At 42.0% G+C, this 25086-nt stretch overlaps 1 protein-coding gene across 1 annotated transcript in view; it reads right to left on the bottom strand.

Moving 5' to 3' along the window:
• The window catches only part of PRKCB (protein kinase C beta), a 646949-nt gene that overhangs the window by 396444 nt on the left and 225419 nt on the right, over nt 1–25086 (bottom strand). Inside the window, 1 exon segment of the mRNA XM_036739147.1 lies at nt 16656–16738. Within this exon segment, the coding sequence (XP_036595042.1) occupies nt 16656–16738 (83 nt within the window).

The following is a 25086-nucleotide window of genomic DNA, read 5'->3' on the forward strand; positions in this document are numbered from 1 at the left end:
TCTACGTGTGCAAAAAAATGCAGAAAGACATTAGGCACTGTGTGGTACAAATTATCTAAGAGGATGAAATGAGCCCTGGTCAGGGGCAGGTTATGGGTGGGAAGGGCAGAGAGAAGGAAGGAGAGACATCCAGACATTGCACACAATGTAAATGCAGGAGAGAACTCGCTCAGGAGTGCATGATGGAGAGGGGAGTAAAGGACGGCGTTTGCCTTTAATGTGCTGCATAGGACTTTGAGAAGACCTGGCTTCCATTCCTATCCCTGCCTTGGTTTCCTGGGACTCAACCAGATGATGATGGTTAAGACTCCTTTCAAATCTGAAATTCTCCTATTTACATGAAAATCCTTTGGAAAGTAAAAAGCATTTCACCAAGAAAACAGTCCATCAGTTACAGATTTCCACACTTCCCTAATTACTAACATTACTCGCTCACACGGAGACTCTACTGGCAATCCACATTCCAGCTTTTGAACCATCAAATGTAGCATTTTATACAGAGCTTTAAGGTTTCCAAAATACTTTACACATACTATCTCATTTGAGCCTCACAACAATCATGTGAGGTAAGGGCCATTATTAACCTCATTTCACAGATGAGAAAACTGAGGCAGACAAAATTTAATTGACTTGCCCAAGGTCACTCAGCTAATAAGTGTCTGAGACTGGATCTGACGTCACATTTTCCTGATTCTAGGTCCAAGGCTCTTCCACTGTGCCATCTATCTAATGCTGAGGTTTAACATAGATAGAGACAAGAGACTCAAGAGACAAGACTACTTCCTCAACCAGCACACTCTCTTATCACAACAAACCACCAATCAGCTTACAAAGGCCCCAAGTAACGGGAGGTATCTGGTTCCACAGCTAGAGCAATACAGAAGTGCTATTGTCCCAGTTGCGTCTACATGGGTGGATGGGCACATGCATGTGTATAGGTGGTGGGACCAAGCACAAAGTGGAAACAGTAGCAACATCTAACAAGTTCCCTTTATATTTAGAAGGACATCGGCCAAGAGTAGGACAGCTTTCATGAAAAGACTTGCCAAAAAAAAACCAGCTTGTTCCTCTCCAGCCAGTAATAACAACAACCACGCTAGCTTCAATACCTGTAGAATCTGTGATTTTGCTGCTGGTGTGGGCACTCTCTGTCCACTGATGCAGATCACAAACCCCACGACACCGAAGGCTTTAGAGTGTGGCCATTACCCCGAGGACAGCCTCATGACGAACTTCCGCAAATTTGGTTGAAGGTTGGCCTTCAGATGACAGTCTGAAGTCACAGCTGCAGTCCTCATGTGACACCACCCTGGTTTAACAGTACCCACCAAAACTGGCACATCGCTGTCCAGGATCATTTTAAATCTTCATCGAGCCGTTACAACAGGCCGGTGGTGAAGGAATTAAAAAGATCAAGTATGTGAAAAATTATAGCAGAGATTCTTAACGGGGCACTCATAAACTTGGGTTTTTTCAAATATATTTCAATAACTATTTCCAATATAATTAGTTTCTTTTGTATATAGTACATAATAGTATGTGCTAATAGAATACACTGAACAGCTGGGTGGCACAGCGTATAGAATCAAGAAGACTCATCTTTCTCAGTTCAAATCTATTCTTAGACACTTACTAGCTATATGACCCTGGGCAAGTCCCTTTACCCTATTTGCCTCAGTTTCCTCATCTGTAAGATCAGCTGGAGAAGGAAATGGCAAACCGCTCCAGTATCTTTGCTGAGGTCACGAAGAGTCGGACCCAACTGAAACAACTGAACACATACACATACAACACATACATCCACATACAACAATAAAACAAAAATGATGACGGTGATGACAGCAATGAGAACGGCTGACATTTATAGAGTGTCCATGGGCCACCCACTGTAGTCGGCAAATTTTATACCTTTATATGCTCATAACAACCCTGGAAGATAGGCTCTATTAATGTCCGCATTTCACCATCGAGGGAACTGAGGTTAAACAGAGATGAAATAACTCTCACAAGGTCACACAGCTAGTAAGTGTCTGAGGCTGGATTTGAACTCAGGTCTTCCTAACTTCAGACCCAGTGGTCTATCCATGTGCTACTTACCTGACTCTGAATCTTTGTAATCTTATTCATTTTATCATACACATGTAAAAACATTTTTTCACAAAGGGGAAGCAGGTTTCAGCAGATTGCCAAAAGGGTCTATGACGCAGGCAAAAAACATGGTTAAGAACCCTTGGTTTGCAAGGTATATTTCCCCACTTGACCACAGGTGAGTCACTAGAGATCCACAGTCCAAAGTTGGAAGGGAATTTAGAGGTCATCTAGTCCTGCCCTCTCATGTGACAAATGAGGAAACTGGGACATTAAGGGGCCAACCCAGTCAGGTGGGTACTTAGGGAATCAAGATTGGAATTCATGTCCTCCTACTTGAGAGCTGGGACGCTTTCCACTATACCTCATTACCTCTTAAGTTCTTTGAGTCTGTGTCCTTTTTCATAAAATTCTTCCAAGAGAACATTGTATACAGTAACAGCAATATTGTTTTAAGAATGACTTTGAGTGACTAAGTCATTTTGACTATTATAAATATTCAAATTAACTTTAAAGGACATATAAAGGAAGACACCACCTGCATCCAGAGAAAGAACTGATACGTAGATGCATAGAATAGTTTTACATACATACATACATACATGTGTATATATACATATACGTGGGTATGCTTATCTGTGTCTAATGGTAGCCATCTCTAGGATGGGGGGGGGGGAGAAAAAAGAGGAAAAAGTAATTTCCATGATAACTTTATTATATATTTGAAAGGAATAGCAAGTTGTACATGATAGAGTTGCAGTTTGATGTATAATCATCCTTTTTATTATACCATATTATGGAAATGCTTGTTTTATTCCATAAATTAAAAATAAAACAAGATTATTGGACTAGATATGTCTAAAGACTTTCTAGAAATCACATTCTACAGTCTAAGGGCTCCTCCAGTTCCAGTCTCTTATCGCACGAAAAGTCTATGCATTACGACCTAAGGCCCCTTCCCCTTCTGATTCCACGATTCCTGATGTTTGCCTTGGGCCAGGGATTTCCAAAAGAAGAGATCTGTCCTCCAAAGACCCCCAATTACAAAACTTTCCCCCCATTTTCTCATCAGCTCTATCCCTCACCTCTTCCTACCTACAGCAATATAGATAGCTCATGGTTCATTCCAGTTTATAATTACTGAATATATGAACGAACCCTAAGGTACAAACTAAAGAAGGCTGGGTACTGGAAAGAACAATGGTCAAGAAGTCAGGAAACTGGGTACATGGAAATGTACACTAATGGGATAGGGTCATATTCCCTTACGCATGCTTCCAAAATGTGATTGCAGATAGCCTTATTAAAGAAGTAACTTCAGAATCTACTGGTCCTGGTGACAGATATTCATAGATCTGGAAGGAAGTTCAAGGGCCATCCATCCAAACCATGACCGCCATAATAATCCACCTCCAACACCCCTAAAACGTGATCATCCAGGCTTCACCTAGAAAACTCACTACCCCACAAGGTAGCCAATTCCACTTTGAGCCAGGTGTAACTGTCAGGAGAATTTTTTAACATCAAGCCAAAATCTGCCTCTCTCCAGCTTCCATCTACAACTCTTATTTCTACCTTTTAGAGTGAAACAGAACAAGTCTGATCTCTTTTATAACATGAAAATCCTTTCAAATATGTAAAGACAGATACTATGCCTGCACTCATCCTCACCCTCAATCTTCCCTTCTTCAAGCTAGACATTTCCAGTTCCTTCAGGTAGTCATTATATAGCATATGCTCAAGGCTTCTCACCATCCTGGTCACACTTCTCTGGACAGTCTCCAGCTTATCAATGTCTTTCTTAAAATGTGGCCCCCACAACAGAACATGATGCCGGAGAAGTGGTCTGATCAAAGACAGACTAAACTATAATGATCATTTCCCTCGCTGTATTCAATGCTTACAGTAATACATCTAAGATCATATTTGCTTCCTTGGCTACCACGTTGTTTTGCTCACTGACTTTGAACTTCAGCCCACCAAAACTCCCATGTGTTTTTCAATAAAACTCTCATCTGGCCATGCCTCAATCATCCTGCAGTTGTCAGGCTATTTGTCTTTTTGATTCAGGTAGAAAAACTAATGGATTCAGAATCAAAGAATCCAGATTTAAATCCCAGCTCTACCTCTTTAAGATCTGTACAACTTTGGACAAGTCACTTAACCTCTCTCTGGTTGGCACAGTGGATAAAGCGCTGGGCCTGGAGTCAGGAAGACCTGAGTTTACATCCAGCCTCACACACTAGCTGTGTGACCCTGGGCAAGTCATTTCACCTTTGTCTAACTCAACTGTAAAATGGGGATAATACCAACACCTACTTCTCAAGGTTGTGGGGAGGACCAAAGAAGATAACATTTGTAAAGCACTTGGCACAGTGCTTTGTACATAGGAGGTGGTTAATAAATGCTTGTTTCCTTCCTTCTGCCTCTCAGGTTTCTAATTATAAAATGGATAAGCTGGACAATATAACCTCTGAGGTATCTTCTATCTCTAACTCTATAATCCTGTGACTTCATATTAATTTCTAGTAAATTTCATTTTATTAGATTCAGTCCAAGGTTGTAGCTTACTGAGGCATTTTTGGATACTAACTGCAGGATGGAATGCCCTTTTCTCTTCTCCATAGAGGGGCAGTAGACTACAGGTTCAGTATCTTTCCTTTATCTCCTTGTGAGTTTTAGGCCTGTATGGGTTTCCATTTGATTTCCATGTGGCTATGGCAGTCAAAAGGAGGCAGGGTGGCAGGGGAAGGGCCTTAGTCATTTCTTTATGTTTTCAGAGAGAGTGAAGATCTCTGGGAAAATTTTTTCTAGTCTTTGTGAGAAGATGGACTAGTGTTACAGCAAGAGTGACATATAACCAGTGGAGAACCTCATCATGTCAAGAGTAGTTGAGAAGAATCCTCAGTACTTTGGATAGGCTCCTAATGGGAAAATACACACACACACATGTCTGTGCATGTGTATATGCATGTATATATGTGTGTTTGTACAAATGCATGTAAACATTCACAGTCACTAGTTTATTTCATGTATGTATACATATATTTTTAGATAGATCAATCTAGAAGGGAGAGACATGGGCCAAGGGAATGTGCACATTTGTGAAGATCATAGATATGATTGGAGTACTGTCCATTTATGAGCCATGGAGATAAAAATGAAAGTTTGCCTAAGGTTGGGATAAATCACTACAGGAACATATGTGTAATGAAAACTGACCCTAAGTCCTGCTGGCTAGGGACCTCCTGAGAGCATCTTGTGGGGCATTCCTTTCCAGTTCCAATCGATAAGATTGTGTACATTATTCAGTCTAGAAAGCCAGAAAAATGTCTATAAGTGAATCACTTTCTTTACCTGGCAAGCTAATTTAGGATTTTTGCCAAATAGTAATTGAATTTTAATTAGAATTAATAAATAATTACAAGTATTTATTTCCACGGTAGTAAGAAATAGTAGTTAGAATACCATGCACCAATTCACTTTCTCCTGACTGAAATTTAAACCCACAACCTATCAACTTTTAATTTAAAAATTATACTTAAACACCCATTCGACAATTTTCATTCATGCTTTTCCTAGTAATAAAAAATTAATGAAATGGTCAACAAAGATAGCCTGTACTAATTGGCCACTGAGCCATAGAGAGGGCAGTGGGCAGAATTGCCTAGCAACGCTGTTGTGCTAGGGGAGGTCAGGGAAAAGAACAGAAAAATATGACTAACCAGAAACTGCAACCTCAGCCTGAGCTAGTTACCAGCCATAATTCATCCAGGGCAAAGGCTGGGTTGCAGAATTTGAGGGTTGGAAGGATCCTTCAGGACTCCGAATATTAGAACAAAGAATGCTCGAGCTAGAAGGGATTTTAGAATACAGAGAGGAAGGTGAGAATCAAAAGAACTCTTGGAATAAAGACAGACATTGTTGGAAGGGTCCTTAGAGGTCTTTATTTTTCAGATGAAGAAACTGGGTCCTAGAGGTGAAGTGACTCTCCCAAAGTCATAAAGCTAATTAATGGCAGAACCAGGCCTGAACCCCAGGCTTTCTGAAGGCCAGTTGAGTTTTCTTGTACTAAGTCATGCAGCCTCTCCCTAAGGTGTTCTAATCCAGTCGGAGAAAAGCACTATAGAAATCAAAATAAATGACTTTCCTCCTCCAGAAGCTGTAAGGCTACTCTGTGTGTGCGTCATTACTGCTGATGGACACTCCATTCCATTTATGAGGTGACTAATACTTTGATTACTTCCTTCCATTCAGCATGAAGGTTGGTTCTGTGGGTGTCTGTGTTAAGTGCCAGTTTAGGAGAGCCCATAAAAGTCTTAGCCTGGAAGAATCACTGAGTGGTCATCTAATCTAATCTCCTGTCTCTAGAGAAGATTGTAACTAAATCATCTTAATCAGACAGCTCCTGAATTCTTTAAAACCTGTAGAAAGGACTGCTCACATTCTTGCTTGGCATTCTGGTATTTCACTCATCTGGAAGGGTTGGAGAAGGGAGTCAGTTCAATGTAGAGGAGTAGGACTCCAAAGCTCCAAAGACCTGGTGTCTGATCCCCAATTTTACTACTAACTCATGTGACCTTGCGAAAATCATTTCATTTCTTTTGGCCTCACTGCGATGTTGTGAATGCATCTAGGTGGTGCAGTGGATAGAGCACCAGGTCTGGGAGATCTGAGTTCTAATCCTGTCTCACAGTTACTAGCTTTGTGACCTTGGGCAAGCCACTTGACTTCTGTTTGCCATAGTTTCCTCCAGTAAAATGGGGATAATAATAACTCCCAGTATAATGGGATAACCATGAGACCGACCTTCCAGGGTTGTTGTGAAGTTCAAATGAGATAATGTTTATAAAGTGCCCAGCACAGTGTCAGACACATGGTAGACAATATGTTTCCTTCTTTCGTTCCTCACTGTCCTCACTTAAAGTGGAGGATGGATTACATGGTCTTTAAGGGACCTTCCAATACTGACATCCTATTTTCTACGTTCCAGGCCTACCCTTCCATACTGATATTTCCCCCTCCTCTTGACTGTCCATTGGCTCTATTGAAAAATTCAAGGCTTGGGAAGAATTTCTCAAAGGTGAACCTTCACATGCCTCTGCTGACAATTTTGCCTTTGTTAGTAAGTATAGACAGGCAAGCTAAATGCTCCCTCCTCCCTCCAGCTTCACAGTCCTTTACCATTCCCCTGCCTCATTGCATTTGTGTTTAAGGCAGGGCTGTCCAAAATGCAACTCATGGGCCACAGGCAGCCCGCAGTGTGATTTATGTGGCCCACCTACAAGCACAGAAATTTACATAAATGTTTTAGTAAACAAAGCTGAGCTGCGGCAGAGCTCTCACTAAAATGGCAAATCAAAATATATTGTCTATTGTTTCAATAAAAACCTAAGGTTGGACAGCCCTGGTTTAAGGCATGGTCCTTAAAAAAGAAATCTAGCTTGTAAACCCCAAGATACCTTGCTAGGTTTCAAGAATCAAAATTTATATTCCTTTGGGCAGAGAATCTGCAGGTAAGGGTATAATTCCCTATGTGGGCAGAAGGAGAGGAGGCAGAGGAGGGAAGGAAGGAAGGAGAGGAAAGAAGGAAGGAAGAGAGAGAAGGAAGGAAGAGAGGGAAGGAAGGAGAGAGGGAAGGAAGGAAGAGAGGGAAGGAAGGAAGAGAGGGAAGGAAGGAAGAGAGGGAAGGAGGGAAGGAGCTGTGTTGCCCAACTGGAACTGCCCAGTTGGGTGCCCAGTGGGGCAGCTACTGATATTCACAGATTGTTGATTGCCCTTCATTCTGAAAGAGGACCATGACATCAGGAAGGTGATGTCATGAGTTGCAATTGGATTGGATTTAAGTGAGGCAGGGCTGTGCAAAGTCACCAGCCTCACTCTGTCCTCTGGAGCCATGGGGTCCAGGGGCACTATGGTTCTCACTGATTGACTAACAATTGGTCCCAGCCCAAGCCTCATTTGGTCATTGTTTGGGCTCTCACAATTCTGAGTAAGTATAAATAACAATTGTTTCTGTTTTGGCCAGAAACCTTGAGGGCATTTCCCCCCAGACTGATTTTTATTTTTTGACTAGGTAAAAGAGGCCATTCTTTGCCTCATTCTTACCTAGCCTGAATGGGCATTGCCTCTAACAAACTGAGACCTGGAAAAGAGAGTTTAAAAAGGCCAACACCTCCCACTGCATTGGGGCCATCTCCAGTCATCCTGATCTGTGTCTGGCCATTGGACCCAGATGGCTCTGGAGGAGAAGGTGAGGCTGGTCACTTTGCACAGTCCTGCCTTACTTAAATCCAATCCACTTGCAAGTCATGAGATCACTTTCCCAATGTCACGGTCCTCTTTGAGAAATAAGGACAAACAACAACGCATACAGACTTGCCCGTTTGCCTCATCCCTACCCAAGAGGAAGCGAATAAATGAAGACAAGGCATGTCACTTCTGCAAAGAGGTTGACCCCTGATTGAGCTTTTTTCTTCCCTAAGAGCATGAAGGTAATTAACTGTCTTAGATTAAAAGACCTTTCTTGCTAGCTTAGCCTCCTCAGACTCACTATTCTAATTCTGGCTAAATGGCAAGACTGCCCTTATAGCCAGTGGAGATAGAGATGATGACAGTAGCAACACAAGAATCATTTATGCTGTAATTCCCAGAAATATTAGCTATTTCCTACTGCTTTGTGGGGATCAAATGTGATCATACATACAAAGGCTTCAGAATCATCATGCCAGCAGTTGTCATCATGCCTCTGCGTGGAGGGACTCCAATGCTGAATATGCCATCTTAGGTGGGCCCAAACAAGAAATAAAGACAATAAGAGACAGATCTTGTGGTCGTCATCAAACACCTAGTCTGGCTTAATACAGAAAGGTTTCTCCCCAGAAGGATGGAAGTTTAGGGGGAAATTTTTTTTGGACTACAGCAATTCAGAAGAATTATCTACTAAAGGTAGGGAGCGCTGCAATCTTTGTTGGCAAGTGGAGTACCCATGATGATTTTTCAAAGTATTGAAGGAAAGAGGAGAGGGAGGAGAAGAAGAAAAAGAAGGAGAAAAAGGAAGAGGGTGAGAACAAGGGTCAAGTCAGGTGACAGTGATGGTGGAAGTGATGAATAAGATGTACTGGCCTCAGGGTCAGAAAACCTGGCTTCAAGTCCCACATCCTGACTGTGTGACCTTGGGCAAGTCACTTAATCTCTTAGTGTCCTATTCCAAGGCTACCAATTGCAGTGTCTAAATATTGGTAGAGGGAATTCCTCACTGGGAACCCCCCACATCAATAAAATCAAGGGACTGGTGGCAAAAGCAAAACAAAATAGGTAAAGGACAATTCAATTCAAAGAGTGTCCTCTCCCCCTATTATTCCTCCTGATAACCCTACCACACTTCCCTACCCAAAAATAAATAAATAAATAAGTTCCTTATGGAGCATAAAACTCTACTACAAAAACTCTAGTAGTAAGATGAATTTCTAGGGTCATGGGGCAGAAGAGATGAGCTGACCCTCAACTTCTGCCCACCTACCCACGACCCTCCAAAGAGCCTTGTGGATTTTAATTGGCTCGCCTGCCAGTAACACTCTCCTGCAGAGAGCAGATGGGGGGCCTTCACACTTCCCTCAGGATATGTAAATGATATGAAAACTTGATGCCTGCTCGATCTTACTCAAATTCGCTAGACTGCTTGATAATGATTGAAAAACTGGACAGGGTCCATTCTTCCTATTGTGAAAGCTGCTTCACTGTAAAGAATCTGAACATGATGCAATATTCAGAGCAATGATGGGATGTAGTGGAAAGAGCATTGAGTCTGGAGACAGAGACCTGGATCTAAGGCCTATCCCTGACACTCACCATCTATGTGACCTTGGGCAAGTCACTACTCCTCTCTTGGAATCAGTTCCCTTATCTCTAATGTCAAGGACTTAGGAAAGATGATCTCCAAGGCTCTTTCCAATCCTAAAATTCAATGATTGCTTCTGGCACCATTGAACAAGAATAGCCTGCCATCTTCAAAGACAATAGAATTGTAGAATCTTGGAGTTAATTGTGGAGTCTAAGAGTTAAGGGCAGGTAGGTGGCATTTTGGATGGAGTGGCACCCTAGCCTCAGACACTTACTAATTGTGTGACCTTAGGCAAGTCACTTAACCACGTTTGCCTCAGTCTTTTCATCCATAAAACGAGTGGGAGAAGGAAATGGCAAACCACCCCAGTATCTTTGCCAAGAAAAACCCAAATGAGATCACGGAGAGTGGAACACGACTGAAATGACTCATCCGGAACAACAGGTCATCAAATCCAATCCCTTCTACAACTTCCCTGGCAAGTGTCTGACCAATCTCTGAACGCTGACTTCCAGGATCCATGATTCATGACAAGTAGGTATACCCTCCAGCAGATAAAGCTTGCCATCCATTCATGCCTTTGTTCATGGACCACTTCCACCACCCCTCAAAAAAAAGAAAATCCACCATCTGGTGGCTGGCCTTCTGGCGACGAGCCTCTCTGAATTCAGCTAGGCTAACACTCAGATGACATACATCTGCTCCTGGGACCATATTAGAAGTCCTTACTTGGCAGGACTGGCCACAGCTTGTACCTTACTGCCTTACCTTCCATAACCCTGGCTCACCCAACTCCATAATGAAGCATCAGAAGATGACTTTCAGTCAGGCTAAAGAACCCAGACAGGTGACAAAACTACTGTGCATGAAAATCCTCCCGATGCAGGCTGTGAGCCTTCCTTCCTTAGAGAGTTAAAGGAAACTCTTTCTATTATCTGCAGCCAGATTGTAGGTGTAGGAAGGGGGCTGGAGGCGGGTTCCCCGGAGCCAAGTTCACCACCTCACCAAGAACGGCTTCAAAAAGCTTTCCCACAAGCCAGCTCATGATCATGTCCCCAGGAGACACCTGCCATTCAGCTTCCTGCTTTATACTCTAGCTAATCATCAAACATATATTTAACAACATTTGTCTCAACTTTAGCCTTTTGTCTGCCCACCATATCTATTTTTAATGTTGTTTTGTGTCAACAGACAATTATTTCTGAAAATCCAAATTTTTTCTCCCTTTTCCTTTTTTGTTCTTTATGCTCCCCTACCCCCACACTTTTGATCAATCCCTGAAATTATCTGGTTTCCATGGTAAAAAAAAAAGCCAGCAAGATTGTATGGCCAAGATTGTGCAAGAAAATTCCCATAGGATACTCCCATATTGCTGGACTAAGATGATCTCAAAGGCTCCTTCCAGCTCTAATCATCTCTGTCCTGAGGATGACAAAGAACAGAACGAAGACCAAGATCAAACCTTGGCTCTACTGCACATTAGCCATAAAACCTTGGTCAAGTCATCGTTCCTCTCCCAGCCTCAGTTTTCTTAACAATAAAATGGGAATAACGATCTTTGTACTGTTTATATCCAAAAGTTATTGGGAAGCGCGAATGAAATAACGTCAGCAAAACACCGTACAAACCTTACAATGCTCTGTAAATGTAACCTGTTATTAATATCGAGATCTCTTCCATCTCTAACAATCTGAGTTCTGAGTTCTACTATCCCTTTCAGGTAGGAAATTCTATATTCCAAGATCCCTTGAAACAGCAACATTCCTTAATCAGTGTTCTTGGCCCCTTTCTGGCTGGAGCATTTTGAGTCTGGTGCCTGGGCCACCCTGGAATACCTGCTTATCCCTGGGGCAATGGGGAAGTTGAGCTGGCTTAATGAGTAGAAGATTCCTTGTTTCATAGAAGGTTCCCAGGTTCTTCTGCCTCCTCTGCCCCACCACTAGAGACCAAATTTCAGGGCTTTTCCACCATGAGCTAAATGACTCACAATGTCAAGGTCATTCTTGACATCCATGGCATTGCTAGGTATGTAAATTACATTGCCCAAGTCCTCCATCTTACTCCAACCTACTTATCTAGCTTTCTTCCTTTTTTCTCCCTCCTCATATAGTCTGTGTGCTAAGACCAGACCAGACCATACTTCCTGAAAGTGCTTCCTTACCTTTGTTTCCTCTTCCTTCCTGAGTCTGGAACACTACCCGCTTTCCATTTCTGCCTTCTGGCATCCTAGCTCAGTTAAAATCCTAACTACTTTTTGATCTCTTTGCCTATTCCCTCCCCAAGATGGAAGTATTCTCTCCTTCGTATGACCTTACGGCATTTGTATTCTTCTTAGGTACCTGTTATATTTTAATTTACATCATATTTATCTAGTCATTTCCAGAGCAGGCCACTGGCACTCTGGCCATTTTCCTCATACTACTCATCCCGTCCCAGTGGGAACTTTCAGCTTAGACACTGGGCTCCGAGCAAATGAAGAACTGCCCTTATCTTTCCCCAGAACGAAGCCCCCATCACACTCTAGCCATTTGGAATGATCTTGACGGGGGTGATGACAGCCAGCCGTTATAGAGAATGACAAAGTTTGCCAGGAGCTTTACATTGCTTGTCTGATTTGAATCCTCACAGCAACCTCGTAAGGTAGGTGCTACAATCATCCCCATTTCACAGACGAAGAAATTGAGGCTGAGAAAGTCTAAATGACTTATAAAAGGTCACACAGCGAGCATCAAGGGCAGGATTTGAACTCGGGTGTTCCTGACTCCAAGGCCTCTATTCATTAAGTCAGCATGCCACAGCTGGCTTCTCACTCCTTTTTTCCCTTTATATGTTGTCTGCCCCTATTAGAATATAAGCTCCTTGAGAGCAGGAACTATCTCACCTGCTTGTGTTTGCATCTCCAAAGCTTAGCACAAGGCCTGGTACATAGTAAGCATTGAATAAATACTTCATCATTAATTCATTCATCTGCAAACTTTCCTTATGTTCTCCAACAGGCTGTAGTCAATTAATAAATAAGCATTTGTTAAGTGTCTACTAAGTCCCAGGTACTGTACTATGCTAGGACAGGGCCAAGAACTACATCTCTCAGATAACTCTCTCGTAGTATCAATTAGGGTGAATTATATATAGGAGAAGCTACATGAAATAAATGGTAAATCATTAGACACTGGGTCAATGGAGCCAGACTATAATCAATCATTCAAAAAGCAATTATTAAATACCTACTGCGTGCTGGGCACTATACTATTCATATGACTTCCATGAGGGCAAGGATAGCATTTCTTATTTACGTTTTCATTTTGCCTAGTGTCTATTAAGGTAAATTATATGTGGGAGCCGCTTAATAAAATAATAGTTAAACGACTAAATAAAAGGAAGGAAATGGGCTATCAAAAGTATAGGGTCTGTATCAAAGGGAAATAAATGCAGGTCATTTCCACAGGAAGCCTTCCTCAAAGCTTAATTTTCCAATTTGCAAAAGGCACTGGGGAGAAAGAATCTTCAGGTACTGGGTCATGAGCGATAGGCCTAATACTACTGATACAAACATGGACAAGAAATGTTTCATCTTTGAAAAGAGAAATGAGGTCTTCCAGGCCAGCTATTTAGTGTGAGGCAAAGTGGAAAGTATCCAGGGCCGAGTCAGCATAGCTGGGTATCTGTTACCCGTGTGTGCCTGTTACCTGTATTTCTAAGATATGGAACCTCAGCCCTTGAGGCTTGGCTCCCCCATCTGTAAAATGGGGATAACTCCTTCACCTTCTCTGCCAGATGGGCTTGGCTCAGTGTACTTTGAGTGGTGTTACATTCTATTTCCACGGTGATGGGAACACTGCATCTGTTAGTATTTCCTTGTCCTTCCCTTAGTTGGGGGAAGGAGGAAGTTAGGGAGCAAGTGACTTCATTGGAATACCTGAAACTTAGCCAGGCAATTAGATAAGGCTTCCTGATTGGCCAATGAAGAGCCAGTCTGGAAAGGCAAATTATCTAGCGGGCACAGATGCAAACCCCAACAGGTGAAGGAGGGCTGTGGGCCAGCTTGTACTTTGTTCTCTTCTGGCATCCTGAGGAGGCTATGTGTTCCATATGATCACCAACAAGCAGTCAACAAGTATTTATTAAGCACCTATTGGTGCCAAGCACTATCCTCAGCCTTAGGGATGTATAGAAAGACTAAAACAAACAAAGCCAGCCCTGCTCTCAAAGAGCTCACAGTCTTCTAGAGGGTGTAATAGGACAAGTTAGCAAAATAATAATGGAGGAAGGAGCACAGAATTCAATGATAACAGTAAGAAGAGATTGTCTTCCCCATTAGATCGCTACCTCCCTGACATCAGGGACTATCATTTGCTTTCTTTGTATCCCCATGGCTTAGCACAATGCCTGGCACGTAGTAAATACTTAACGAATGTTTATTGATTGGTTAATAACAATTAGCATCCACATAACATTTTAAAGTTTACAAAGCACTTTACATACATTATCTCATTTATTCTTCAGAACAACATGGGGAGGAACTAAGTGGCCCAGTGGATAGAACACTGGCCCTGGAGTCAGGAGGACCTGAGTTCAAATGCAGCTTTGGACACTTACTGGCTATGTGATCCTGGGCAAGTCACTTAACCTCGATTGCCACAAAAAAAAAACATAACAAGGGATATGTTAACCCCACTTTATAGATGAATAAACTGAGATTAAGAAAATTTTATTACCTTGCCAAGGATCCCACAGCATGGCATTTGAACTCATGCCTTTCCTGACTCCAAGTTCTGTGCTCTATCTCCTATCACACCATCAAATTCCAAGAGGATTGACCATCGTGAGGAAGGAAGCTTTCTAACCCTGATTATGTTATATAAATGTAAGGTATTACAGAACTGGAAAAGATCACAGTTATCAGAATCTAGACCAGTCTCATTTTGTATATAAGGGAAGTAAAGTCCCAAGAGGCTAAATGACTTAGAAGCTTGTTTTATTGTTTTGTTGATCGTCTAGACTTAAGAACATGATGCAGAAAACATTCGTAACAGAGGTTAAACTTAAAAGTATGTCCTGTAGATTCCCTCCCTGCCACCCCTCCACCCCCTCCCCAGAAAGTTGTTAAACGTTTACCAGCTTACCACTGATTGGACTTGCAGTTGAGGCTTGAAAACTACCTCCAATTTTGCCATTAGTCAAATATGTGGCCCTAATCGTATTTCCATTTCTAGGCCCTCAGTTTCTTCCTTTGTAAGATGGAGACAAAAATGTGGCAACCTCTACATTAAGGGACTATTGGGGAAAAGAGTTTTGTAAATTATAGACCTCATACAGGATCTTGCAAATAGACCATATTTTAGATAAATATTTGTTGAATTAAACTATGAACTACCGTCAAGATTTAAAAAAATACCTTTGCTCTCCCAGCTCCCTGAGCTATTCAGATGACTGCTGAGATGTAACGGTAAAACCCTGTATGCTCCCTGATAAAGAGCTCCAGGAGGGGCAGGCAAAGTAGCCATCACAGTTCCAGGACAGTCAAATAAATACACCAAACTGGTGGGATTCAGCAGGATTCAGACAGGTTAACTCATTTATTTTCACAACCCAAATCAGTTGCAGCAGCTACTTAGCCCAAAATACCTCCCTTTTAAAATTGATACCATCTGTTCAAGCCCTCATCACCTCCCTGGTACATTATTGAAACAAGCCTTCTAAGCGGACCTCCTGCCTCCCTGTGCCCCCCACCCCCAGGCTCAGCCATTTGGCACTTACTGTCAGAGTCATTTTCCTAATCTACAACTCTGATCAAGTCACTTCTTTACCCAAAAGTCCTCAGTTTGTGAGCCTCCTCTTCTCTATTCAACACCTGACTGCCTATGGCATAAGATACAAACTCGTTTGCCTGGCATTCAAAGCCCCCTGATAAGCCAATTCAGACCTTTCTTTTCAGCCTTCCTTCCTGCTATTTCCCTTCATAGATTTCGTATTCTATCAGAACCCAGCTACTCGATGGTTCTAGAACTGGTCTTTTCCTCTCTCATTCTGCTCATTCGCACACATTATCCCCCAAGCCAAGAACAGACTCTACTTTTTCCCCTTTTCAAGGACCTCCTCAGGAGTCACTTCTTCCATGAAGCCCTCCCCAAGCCCCCCAGCTAAAAGTGATCCCTCCTTCCCTGATCTCCTCTCATCTCTCCTATCCACTTACCATACATTATTAGTTATTTGTGCCCATATCTTGTCCTCCAATCACTTCATAAGCTCCTGGAACCACCATCAGATTTTTGTAGCCACAATGCTTGGAGCACTGGGCACCTTTCTATTTTTCCTAGAGGTAGGAAGGGGTATCCAGTCCCATATTTTATCAGCATGAGGAAATTCCACCTCCCAGTGCAGATCAACACCTGCTCTGAACCTTCGCTCAGGAGAGTTGCTTGGTCAAACATCCAGTGTGTGTCAGACGTAGAGCTAGAACCCAGGTCTTCCTGACTTCAAGGTCAACTCTTCTCCATTGTTATGCTGTCTAGTACACACCAAAGTAAACTGGAAAAAGAAAGTAGGCCTTTTCTTGATCCAACCAAAGTGAACTGTCAGTCTTGGGACTCACGCATACAAGATGACCCTCGCTATAAAGAGCAGAGAGCCTCTCTCCATTTATTTTTTACAAACTCTCTCAGTTTTATTCTCACTCATTGCCCCTAGTGAGTATAATAAGAGGTTAGCAAGTCCAGTTACTTACATCAGAGGCTGGGCCCTTATCAGCACCCGGGCAGGAGAAGGTGACAAATTCATGGCATCTCTTATGGACTACGAAACAGCACACTGCAAGAGAGAGGACAGCGTACATACACACACACACACACATACACAAACACACAGAGAAAGAGATCATTAAGCCAAGGGGTCAATTCAAAGTTTTAATACCAAATTTGACAAAACATCAAATTCAACAAACACATGAGTTATGCCCTCAATTTGCAGAGCCCTGAAATCCTTCCCTGGGAGTCTTTGTTTTCTGGGGCTTGAGGGTTATGTAGGAAGCCTAACTAAGTAGCCCTTTCCTACAGCTGAGGGTGTTCAGAAAGTCTTTTTTCATAGGATTTTAGAATTTAGGGTTGGAAAAGGACTTCGCTAATTACTAGTGTAGGCCAAACCCCCCATTTTCCAGATAAGGAAAACAGAGGCTAAGAGACATAAAAGGAACTTGTCCATTTCGACTCAGACAGTAGATCACAGAGTGAAAACTCAAACCCAGGTCTACTGGTCTTAAGGGTTGAATCTTGCTGAGTGATCGACATTGAAGAAGCTTCTCCAGAAAGCTCGTTGGGAGGCAAAACCAAAAGCAATAGCCTGTATAGCTCTGAAGACAGCTTCTTTTGTCTTTCCCAGGAAAGATTTGAAGCAATAGGCCGACCTTTCTGGCTTCACATGGTTCTAAGGCTGTGATGTTTATAAAGCACTGCCCTCAAAACACACCTGTCAGGTAGGGAGCAGTTTAAGTCTTGTAGCCATTTTTACAAATGAAGAAAGACACAGAGGGGGCACAGGTCTTGCCCATGGTCACAGAGCTACTGCAGGCAGGGGGCGGGTGGACTTCAGAGTCAAACCCAAGTCTACGCAGTCCAAGGGCAGCATTCTTTCCCACCTCCCATGAGTGCCCGTGGAGACAACAGCTGAGTCAGGACCAAGATCTTAGTGTTCTACAGAGCCCTAGGTACAATGAGGCAAAGCCTTTCAGTGTTATTCAGCAGATAGAGTTTAGGATTTGGATTCATAAAACTGGGGTAAAGGATGTGTTATTATCCCCATTGTACAAATGAAGGAACAGCCTCAGGGAGCTACAGTGCCTTGTCCAAGTGGCACAGCTGATTAATGTTGAGGCCAGGCCTCCAATGCAAGTCTTCTGATACCAAGGGCAGTGCCTTCCCACTCCACAGAAAAGCACCAGCTGAGAATGAAACCAGCTAAAAGCAAATCAATGAACACAAGGCGGTCTAAGGTAGTTGTCCTGCTATACTCACATGGCAAACTGAGGTAAGCACTAATAGGGTTAGTGACGTTGTAAAAAGGAAATGAATGATATTTAATGCAGGGTGCCTACATTTAAGACTGAGACATTCAATATTTCCTTCATTATAGAGCACTGTAACGATGTAGAAATCAGACAGTAATACTGACAGTCGTTGGTAGGACAGTACCATGAAAATAAATGGATGGGTTTTTTTCCAAAAAAATTAATTTGAATTTTATACACAACCTTATGAAGAGAGCACCAATCTGGGCAAAGGAATAGCTCTGTTCTAATCCCAACCATGACACCGATTAGCAGTGTAATAAGCAAGTCACTTTCCATAAGGATCCTTCCAGTTCTACGCTCCATGTTCTAAGGTATTGCCCACTTCTAACATTCCAAGTTCTAAGGTTCCTTCTGGTTCTGACATTCTATGGCCTAAAGTTTTCTTTAGATTTGCACAAGAATAAGTTCTGGCCCGTATATTCTTTGTTCCAAGTTCAAAGGTCATTCCAGCTTTAACATTCTATGATTCTATAATATTCATTTTGATACAACCGTCTAGAACCGAATTTCTCAATTCTTCAAATTCCTCAAGAAGCCCTCCTTTTTCCCCTAGCCTTCAGCAACAAAACTACGTGACCACATCTTAGATGTTAGGATCACTCATAATTACCCTACTCCGAGATCCGGGAAAGAGAAATTCCACTCCCCAGCCACAACATCCTCTCTCAGCATCCCTTCCGCTCAAATGAAATCTAGGTCTTGTCCTTATGACGATCCATTCAAACATCCTAATTGCCCCATCTATTTCTACTCCACTGGCTTCATTTGCCTCTACCACCTAGCCATGGTGTGCTACTTCAACATCTCAATAGCTACTACGCCAAACAGCTGCCCTTTCATGTTTGCTCTTGGCCTGAGAATCCTCCTACCCAGATAACCCTCAGTACATCGATTTCTCTGCTTCTGTTCCATGCTTGCTCACTGCTGCTAGAGAAAATCACAAAGTCAAGCCTGTTTCAACCACAGTATACAATCTCACTTCTACCTTCACTGTTACCCAACCATCGCCCTACCCTACCCTCACCAACACCTTATATTATTCCCTACAAGTGTTCCCCCAATTTTTTCTTCTTCTCTCACCATCAGCCCTGCCCCCAGCTCCCTAACTTACAGCAGATGGCCTTGCCTCCTTCACTGAAATTGAAACCACCTGGCATGAATTGTTTCTCCCCTCCTCCATTCCTCAGAATGGCTCAGGATCACCATTCACTCTCTTCTCCTTCCCTCTCATCACAGAGTTGTCCCTACAACTCAGACTTAGTGCCTACCTGCACCTTTGACTCTGTATCCTCCCCCTAAACCTCTTCTAGGACTTTGGCTCCAGCATTCATCCCCTGTTTCATATGCATTTTACAGCTGTTCTGCTCCACTGGTCTCTCATAAGCCAGAAAACATGCTTAGGAATCTCCAATCTTTTTTAAGGCTTTCCCTGACCCTTTTACACCATGCAGCTGCTATCTCATCTCTCCCCACCTCTCTCTTCCCCTTAACCAGGCCCTCCCCCGGCACTGCCTCCAGGACCCCCTCAACCTCCTAGACATTTTCCTTCAGATAAACCCTAATTTATCAATGGCCTTCCTAAAATGAAGTATCCAGAACTGAAGACAACAATCCAAACAGTTTGACCACAGCAGAGCTGATACAGCAAGACTGTAACCCTTCATCCTGGACACTATGCCTCTCTTAATGAGGTCTGACATTAAATTAGTGGTTTGATGCTGCCACCACACAACTGACTCATAACTGAGTTTGCAATACATGAAAATTGTCACAAGAAAACTTGTCTAACCATGTTTCCCTCATCCTTTAGATAATTTTCAGAAGCCAAGTGTAAGAATTTACATTTATTTCTTCTAAATGTAATCTTCTTAGATTTTGTTCATCTTTCTGCCTTGTTGAGATGTTTTTGAATTCTGACACTTTCATTGAACGTGGTAGCAAACCTGTCCCGGAATCCCATCATCTAATATTTGATATGCATGCCACCTAGGACTTTAGCAAAAACAGCCCAGAGCCAAAGGCAATTTGTTATAGGCGATAGGTGCTGAACTGGGTTCAAATTCTGTCTCAGACCCTTACTAGCTGTGCAACCCCAGGCAAATAACTTCTGTGAGCCTCAGCTTTCTAGTCTGTAAATTGGGGTTAATAATAGCACTTTACCTGACAGGATTGTTATGAAGATAAAGTGAGATGATGGATGTAAAGTACCTTGCTAATAATAAAGTGCTTCATAAACGTTAGCTATTATTTATCACTATTATTGCAAGTTGACATTGGCCCATTAAAGAGAACTCTTTTAATCAGCTTGTTCAACCTGTTCCAACTCCACATAATTGCACATTAATTTAGCTAGTAATTCTCTATTTTAGGGATTGAAAACTATAGCCCATAAGCCTACTCACCTGTATGTCACAAATTAATATCTTTTATAGTGTGAAAGCAATTTTTACATTTTTACATTGTAAAAAGCATTCTTAGCTCATATTTCCATGCAAATATAGTATATAGTTTCACCTAATTGCCAAAGGGGACCACAACACACACACACACACACACACACACACACACACACACACACCTTTAAGAATCTCTGCTGTAGAGATAGAACAACCTGTCCTTTTTGCTAGCACCATTAGAAACAGAAACACAACAGACTTTGCAAATAATTGTCAAGTTCCTCTTGTCCTCCATCCTTCCTAGAAGCAAGACCCTCAATCCTCTATTTTCTTATTGTCAGGTCTCATGGCCAACTCATCTATTGTACCTCTGTGGCCAACAGCCTCTCTGCCTGGCCCGTTTAACTTATGTGTTGCTAAGTTGCTATCCACATGGAGATCTGCTCACTTGCAAACAGGGGCTCCTGGATGAGGCTTCATTATAGTATTCTTCATGCTTTTTCTCTTGAGATAAGCATTAACCCAATCTCACACGTAAGAAACCCTGGGACTACCTTTAGGGCTTTCTTTCACCTTCAATCATTTACCAGGTACTATCAATCTCTGTTCACAATATTTCTCACACCTGTGCCCCATTTTCTATTCATACTGGCACCTGTCTTGTTCCAATCTCATTACCACTCTCCTGAATTATTCCAACAGCTTTCTTACAAATATTAGAATCTCTATTGTTTACCCTGCTATATGATCCATCCTTCAGGTCATCATCACAGAACATCCTGTCTGTATTTTTGGCCGTCTTATTGCTATATTCAAAAGTCTTCAGCACTTCTCTATCTTCTCCCAAGAAAGTTCAAACTATTTTACCCAGGATTCCAGATCCTCCACAGTCTGGTGCTAACCTAATTTCATATTATTCCCCTTCATCCTTCAGCCTGATTAGATGCCCTCGACATATGATATGCATTCACACCTTTATGTCTATTATGCTCAGGTCACTCTCAAGGCTCAAAATGTACCCCCTCCCCATCTTAACCTACTGAATCCATACCCACTCTTCAAAGCTTAATTGAATTGCCACCTCCACCAAGAAGCCTTCCTTGATTCCCCTGGTTGATAATAGCTTTCCCCTCTGAAGCCCCGAATGCATTTTTGTAAGTAACGTGACACTTATGCAATTGTATATCATAGATACCCTTCTCAGCACCGTATAGGGCAGCTAGGTGGTATAGTGATAAGGCATCTGAAGTCAGGAAGACCTAAGTTCAAATTCAGCAAGTTGCTTATTCCCTGCTTGCCTTGGTTTCCTTATCTGTAAAATGGGGATAAACTAGCATCTACTTCCCAGGATTGTTGGGAGAATCAAAAGAGATAAAAATGTTAATGTGCTTAGCCCAGTGGCTGGCTAGGTGGCATGGTCAATAGAGGCAGGAATACTCCTCTTCCAAAGTTCAAATCTGGCCTCAGATACTTACTAGCTGTGTGACTCTGAGCAAGTCACTTTATCTCATTTGCCTTGGTTTCTTTATCTGCAAAATGAGCTGTAGAAGGAAATGGCAAAGTGCTCCAGTATCTTTGTCAAGAAAACCCCCAATGAGATCACCAAGAACTGGAGACTACTGAAACAAGTCAACAACCAATGTGTGATAAAAATAATGATTATCACTGACATCCCCCTACTGGTCTAGAAAGCCCTGGAGGATGGGAATCATGTCTTATCTCAATTCTGTATCTATCACACCTCCTTAAGGTTGCTGGATGTACTGAGAGCCGTGAAGGGGAATATTACCAAGTTTATGAGTGCTCACAGTATTCCTTCCCACTGATCAAAGACTGACCCAGTGTATGATTAAGTCTCTTCAGTCCATTCCTATGCCTTTTCCCCTTACGTTGCCAAAATGTTATCGTCTAAATGGAAAAGTAGCTATTGGCAGAAATGGAATCTACCTTAGTTCTGCCTCGATAGAAGTATAGTAAATGCATCTCTGAAAGATGGTTCCCTAACAATGTCAAGTTCTCAAAGCCTTAAAGTCTCTCAGAGACAATTCTAATGACTGCAATGCTTATGTGCATTCACTTTGATTAAATAGCCATTCATGAAGTGCCCACTATGTGCAAGGCACTGTGCTGGGGGTGGAAACACAAAATCACCTTTGATCTTAAGGAGCTTAAGATTCTATTGGGGTGGGGAGGGGATACACTATTAACTCAAACTAATAAATACACAAATTTACAGGGTTGATAAAGCATAAAACTGCACTGAGACATCTGGGACACCCTTGAAACAAAGTTTTACATAGTCATTTGAAGAGGGAGGATTAACAACTGAGGAGCTCAGGAAAAGGCTGCTGTCCAAGGTGGCACTGGAGCTGCGTTTTGAAGGCAGCCAGGCTTTCTACACGGCAGAGGGGAGAAGGGAATACATTCCAAATGTGGGGGAGTATGTGAGGTGAGGAAATGCAGGCAATGACTCTATATGCCCTCTTCTTACAGTTTAGCTATGACAAGGAGAAGAGAAATAGTACGCCAGCTTGACAGGATGACAGAGTAAAAATTTTTTCTAGGGATTGGATTGGGGAGACCTGGGCATATTTGTGGGCAATTGGGAAGAAGCCAGTGGATAAAAGAGAAATTGGAGATGAGACAAAGAGAGAGAATGATCTGGGGGGGCAATCCCTGGAGGTGACAAGAGCATAAGTATGGCTGGCCTTGATTTAGAATCACCTCTAAATCAGAAACTAGAGAAAAGAAAGAGAGGAAGGGAAATGATGAAGGGGGATTTTGAGGTGTAAAGTAAGAGTGAAGATGGAGCTCCAGACAGAAGACTTTTCTTTTCTCAGTAATGTTAAGAGGTGATGTCCCAGACTGAGTTCTATTTTGTATCATAATTGATTGTGTTTGGGTTCATTCCATCGACCACACTGTAAACTCTAAGAGGGCACGAACCAGATCATTATGTATTCCCATACCTGGTGCTTAGGTAAATGTTTACAGAATTGAATTTACATCCATTTTCTCATTGGAATTGTACAAAAAAAGACCTGGGATATAAGTAGTATACATTGTAACACCCTCAATTTACAGATGAGGAAACTGAGATTCAGAAAAATGATTTGCCAGTTGGGAGCAAAGATTCAATCCTACTCCAAGTTCAGTATCCCTTCCAATACCTGATGCTTCCTATGTGCTAGGCCTCACTGGGGAATATACAGTGGTGTCGAGATAGCCATTTATTCTGATTTTTCCTTTGCTCTGCTGTTAAATTCAGAGTAGACCTAACAATAGTTGATCCGGCTGCTCCTAGTTCTGACGTGCACCTCTCTCCAATCTTTCTCCAATTTTCCTCCTTTTATATCAATGCATTTCTCCTGAAAATAAATTACAGGAAGACTTTATTGGCATGAAATATATGAAAAGTCTGCACTCCTTGAAAGAGCTTCCCTGGAGCAGCGCTCCAAGAATACCTTTAAATTAGCTCCAATCTCCATTCCAAATGAGCTATTCAATGTCTATTCAGAGACTGAAAGACAAATCCAATGAAAGGATTCAGAGAACTGGTGAAGGTGGGATTGGTCTCTGGGGTAGGAGGTGAAAAGGGATTTTCTATATTATAGAGTCCTCTCGACAGAAGCAGAGATAATACAGACTCTTGGAAGGGGAGCTGAATGGGACGACAGAATAGAGAAAACAGTATGTCGGAAATGAATGCCAGAATTCTTGAGAGTGCTAATCGCTGTAAGCCTGCATGGCGTCCTTAAGAATGTCACATCAGGCTAATCTCATTGCCTTCTTTGAACAGGTTACTGAATCGATAGACACAGCATGCTTAGGCTTCAGCAAACCATATGGACAAGTCAGAGAAATGTGAGATGAGGGACAGTGACTTTTGGCCCATTTGGATATGATAACTTGAACCTCTAATTGCAAATAGCAGTGATTAATGACTCAATGTCAACTTGGAAGGAGGTCTGTAGTGGAATGCCACATGGATCTGTCTTTTTCCCTGTGTTACTCAACAGTTTTATTAGTCTCTTGGATGAAGGCATAGACAGTGTGTTTGTTAAATGTAAAGATGACACAAAGTTCAGGAAGATCTAACATGTCGCTGATAAAGATAAAAAGAAAGAACTCAATGGTCTACCGATGGGCTGAATCTAATAAGATGAAATTTAATAAAAAAGAAAAGCCTACACTTGGCTTAAAAATATCAAATGTAAGGTGCTGGGTGAGGAACATATGGTCAAAAATATTCATTTTTAAAAATCAGAACATTTAAATGCAATACAAGCTATATACAAATTAACAAGGTGATGAAACAACCCAAAAGAAGTTAATGCAATATTGGGCTTTTTAAATAAAATCCTAGTGTCCAGAACTAGGGAGCATTATACTCCTGTTACAGTGCTTAGAGCCCACCTAAAGTACTATGGTCAGTTCTGATGATTGTTATTCCAGGAAAGACATTGACAAGATGAAGCCCTTCTGTGTCAAGGACTTGAAAGGACTTGAATCCAAGTTATATAAGGATAGGTTCAAGAAGCTTAGGGTATTTAAGGAGATGAGGGGAAAATGAAAGAAGAAGGTTTGGACTTGCCTTGCTTGGCCCCAAAGGACAATGCTAGGAATGGGTAAAAATTACAGAGCAAAGTTCAGCTAAAAAGAAGAAGAAAATTCTTGACAATTAGAGGTATCTGAAA

The sequence above is a fragment of the Trichosurus vulpecula genome, chromosome 9 (assembly GCF_011100635.1).
Source record: "Trichosurus vulpecula isolate mTriVul1 chromosome 9, mTriVul1.pri, whole genome shotgun sequence".
Lineage (NCBI taxonomy): Eukaryota > Metazoa > Chordata > Mammalia > Diprotodontia > Phalangeridae > Trichosurus > Trichosurus vulpecula.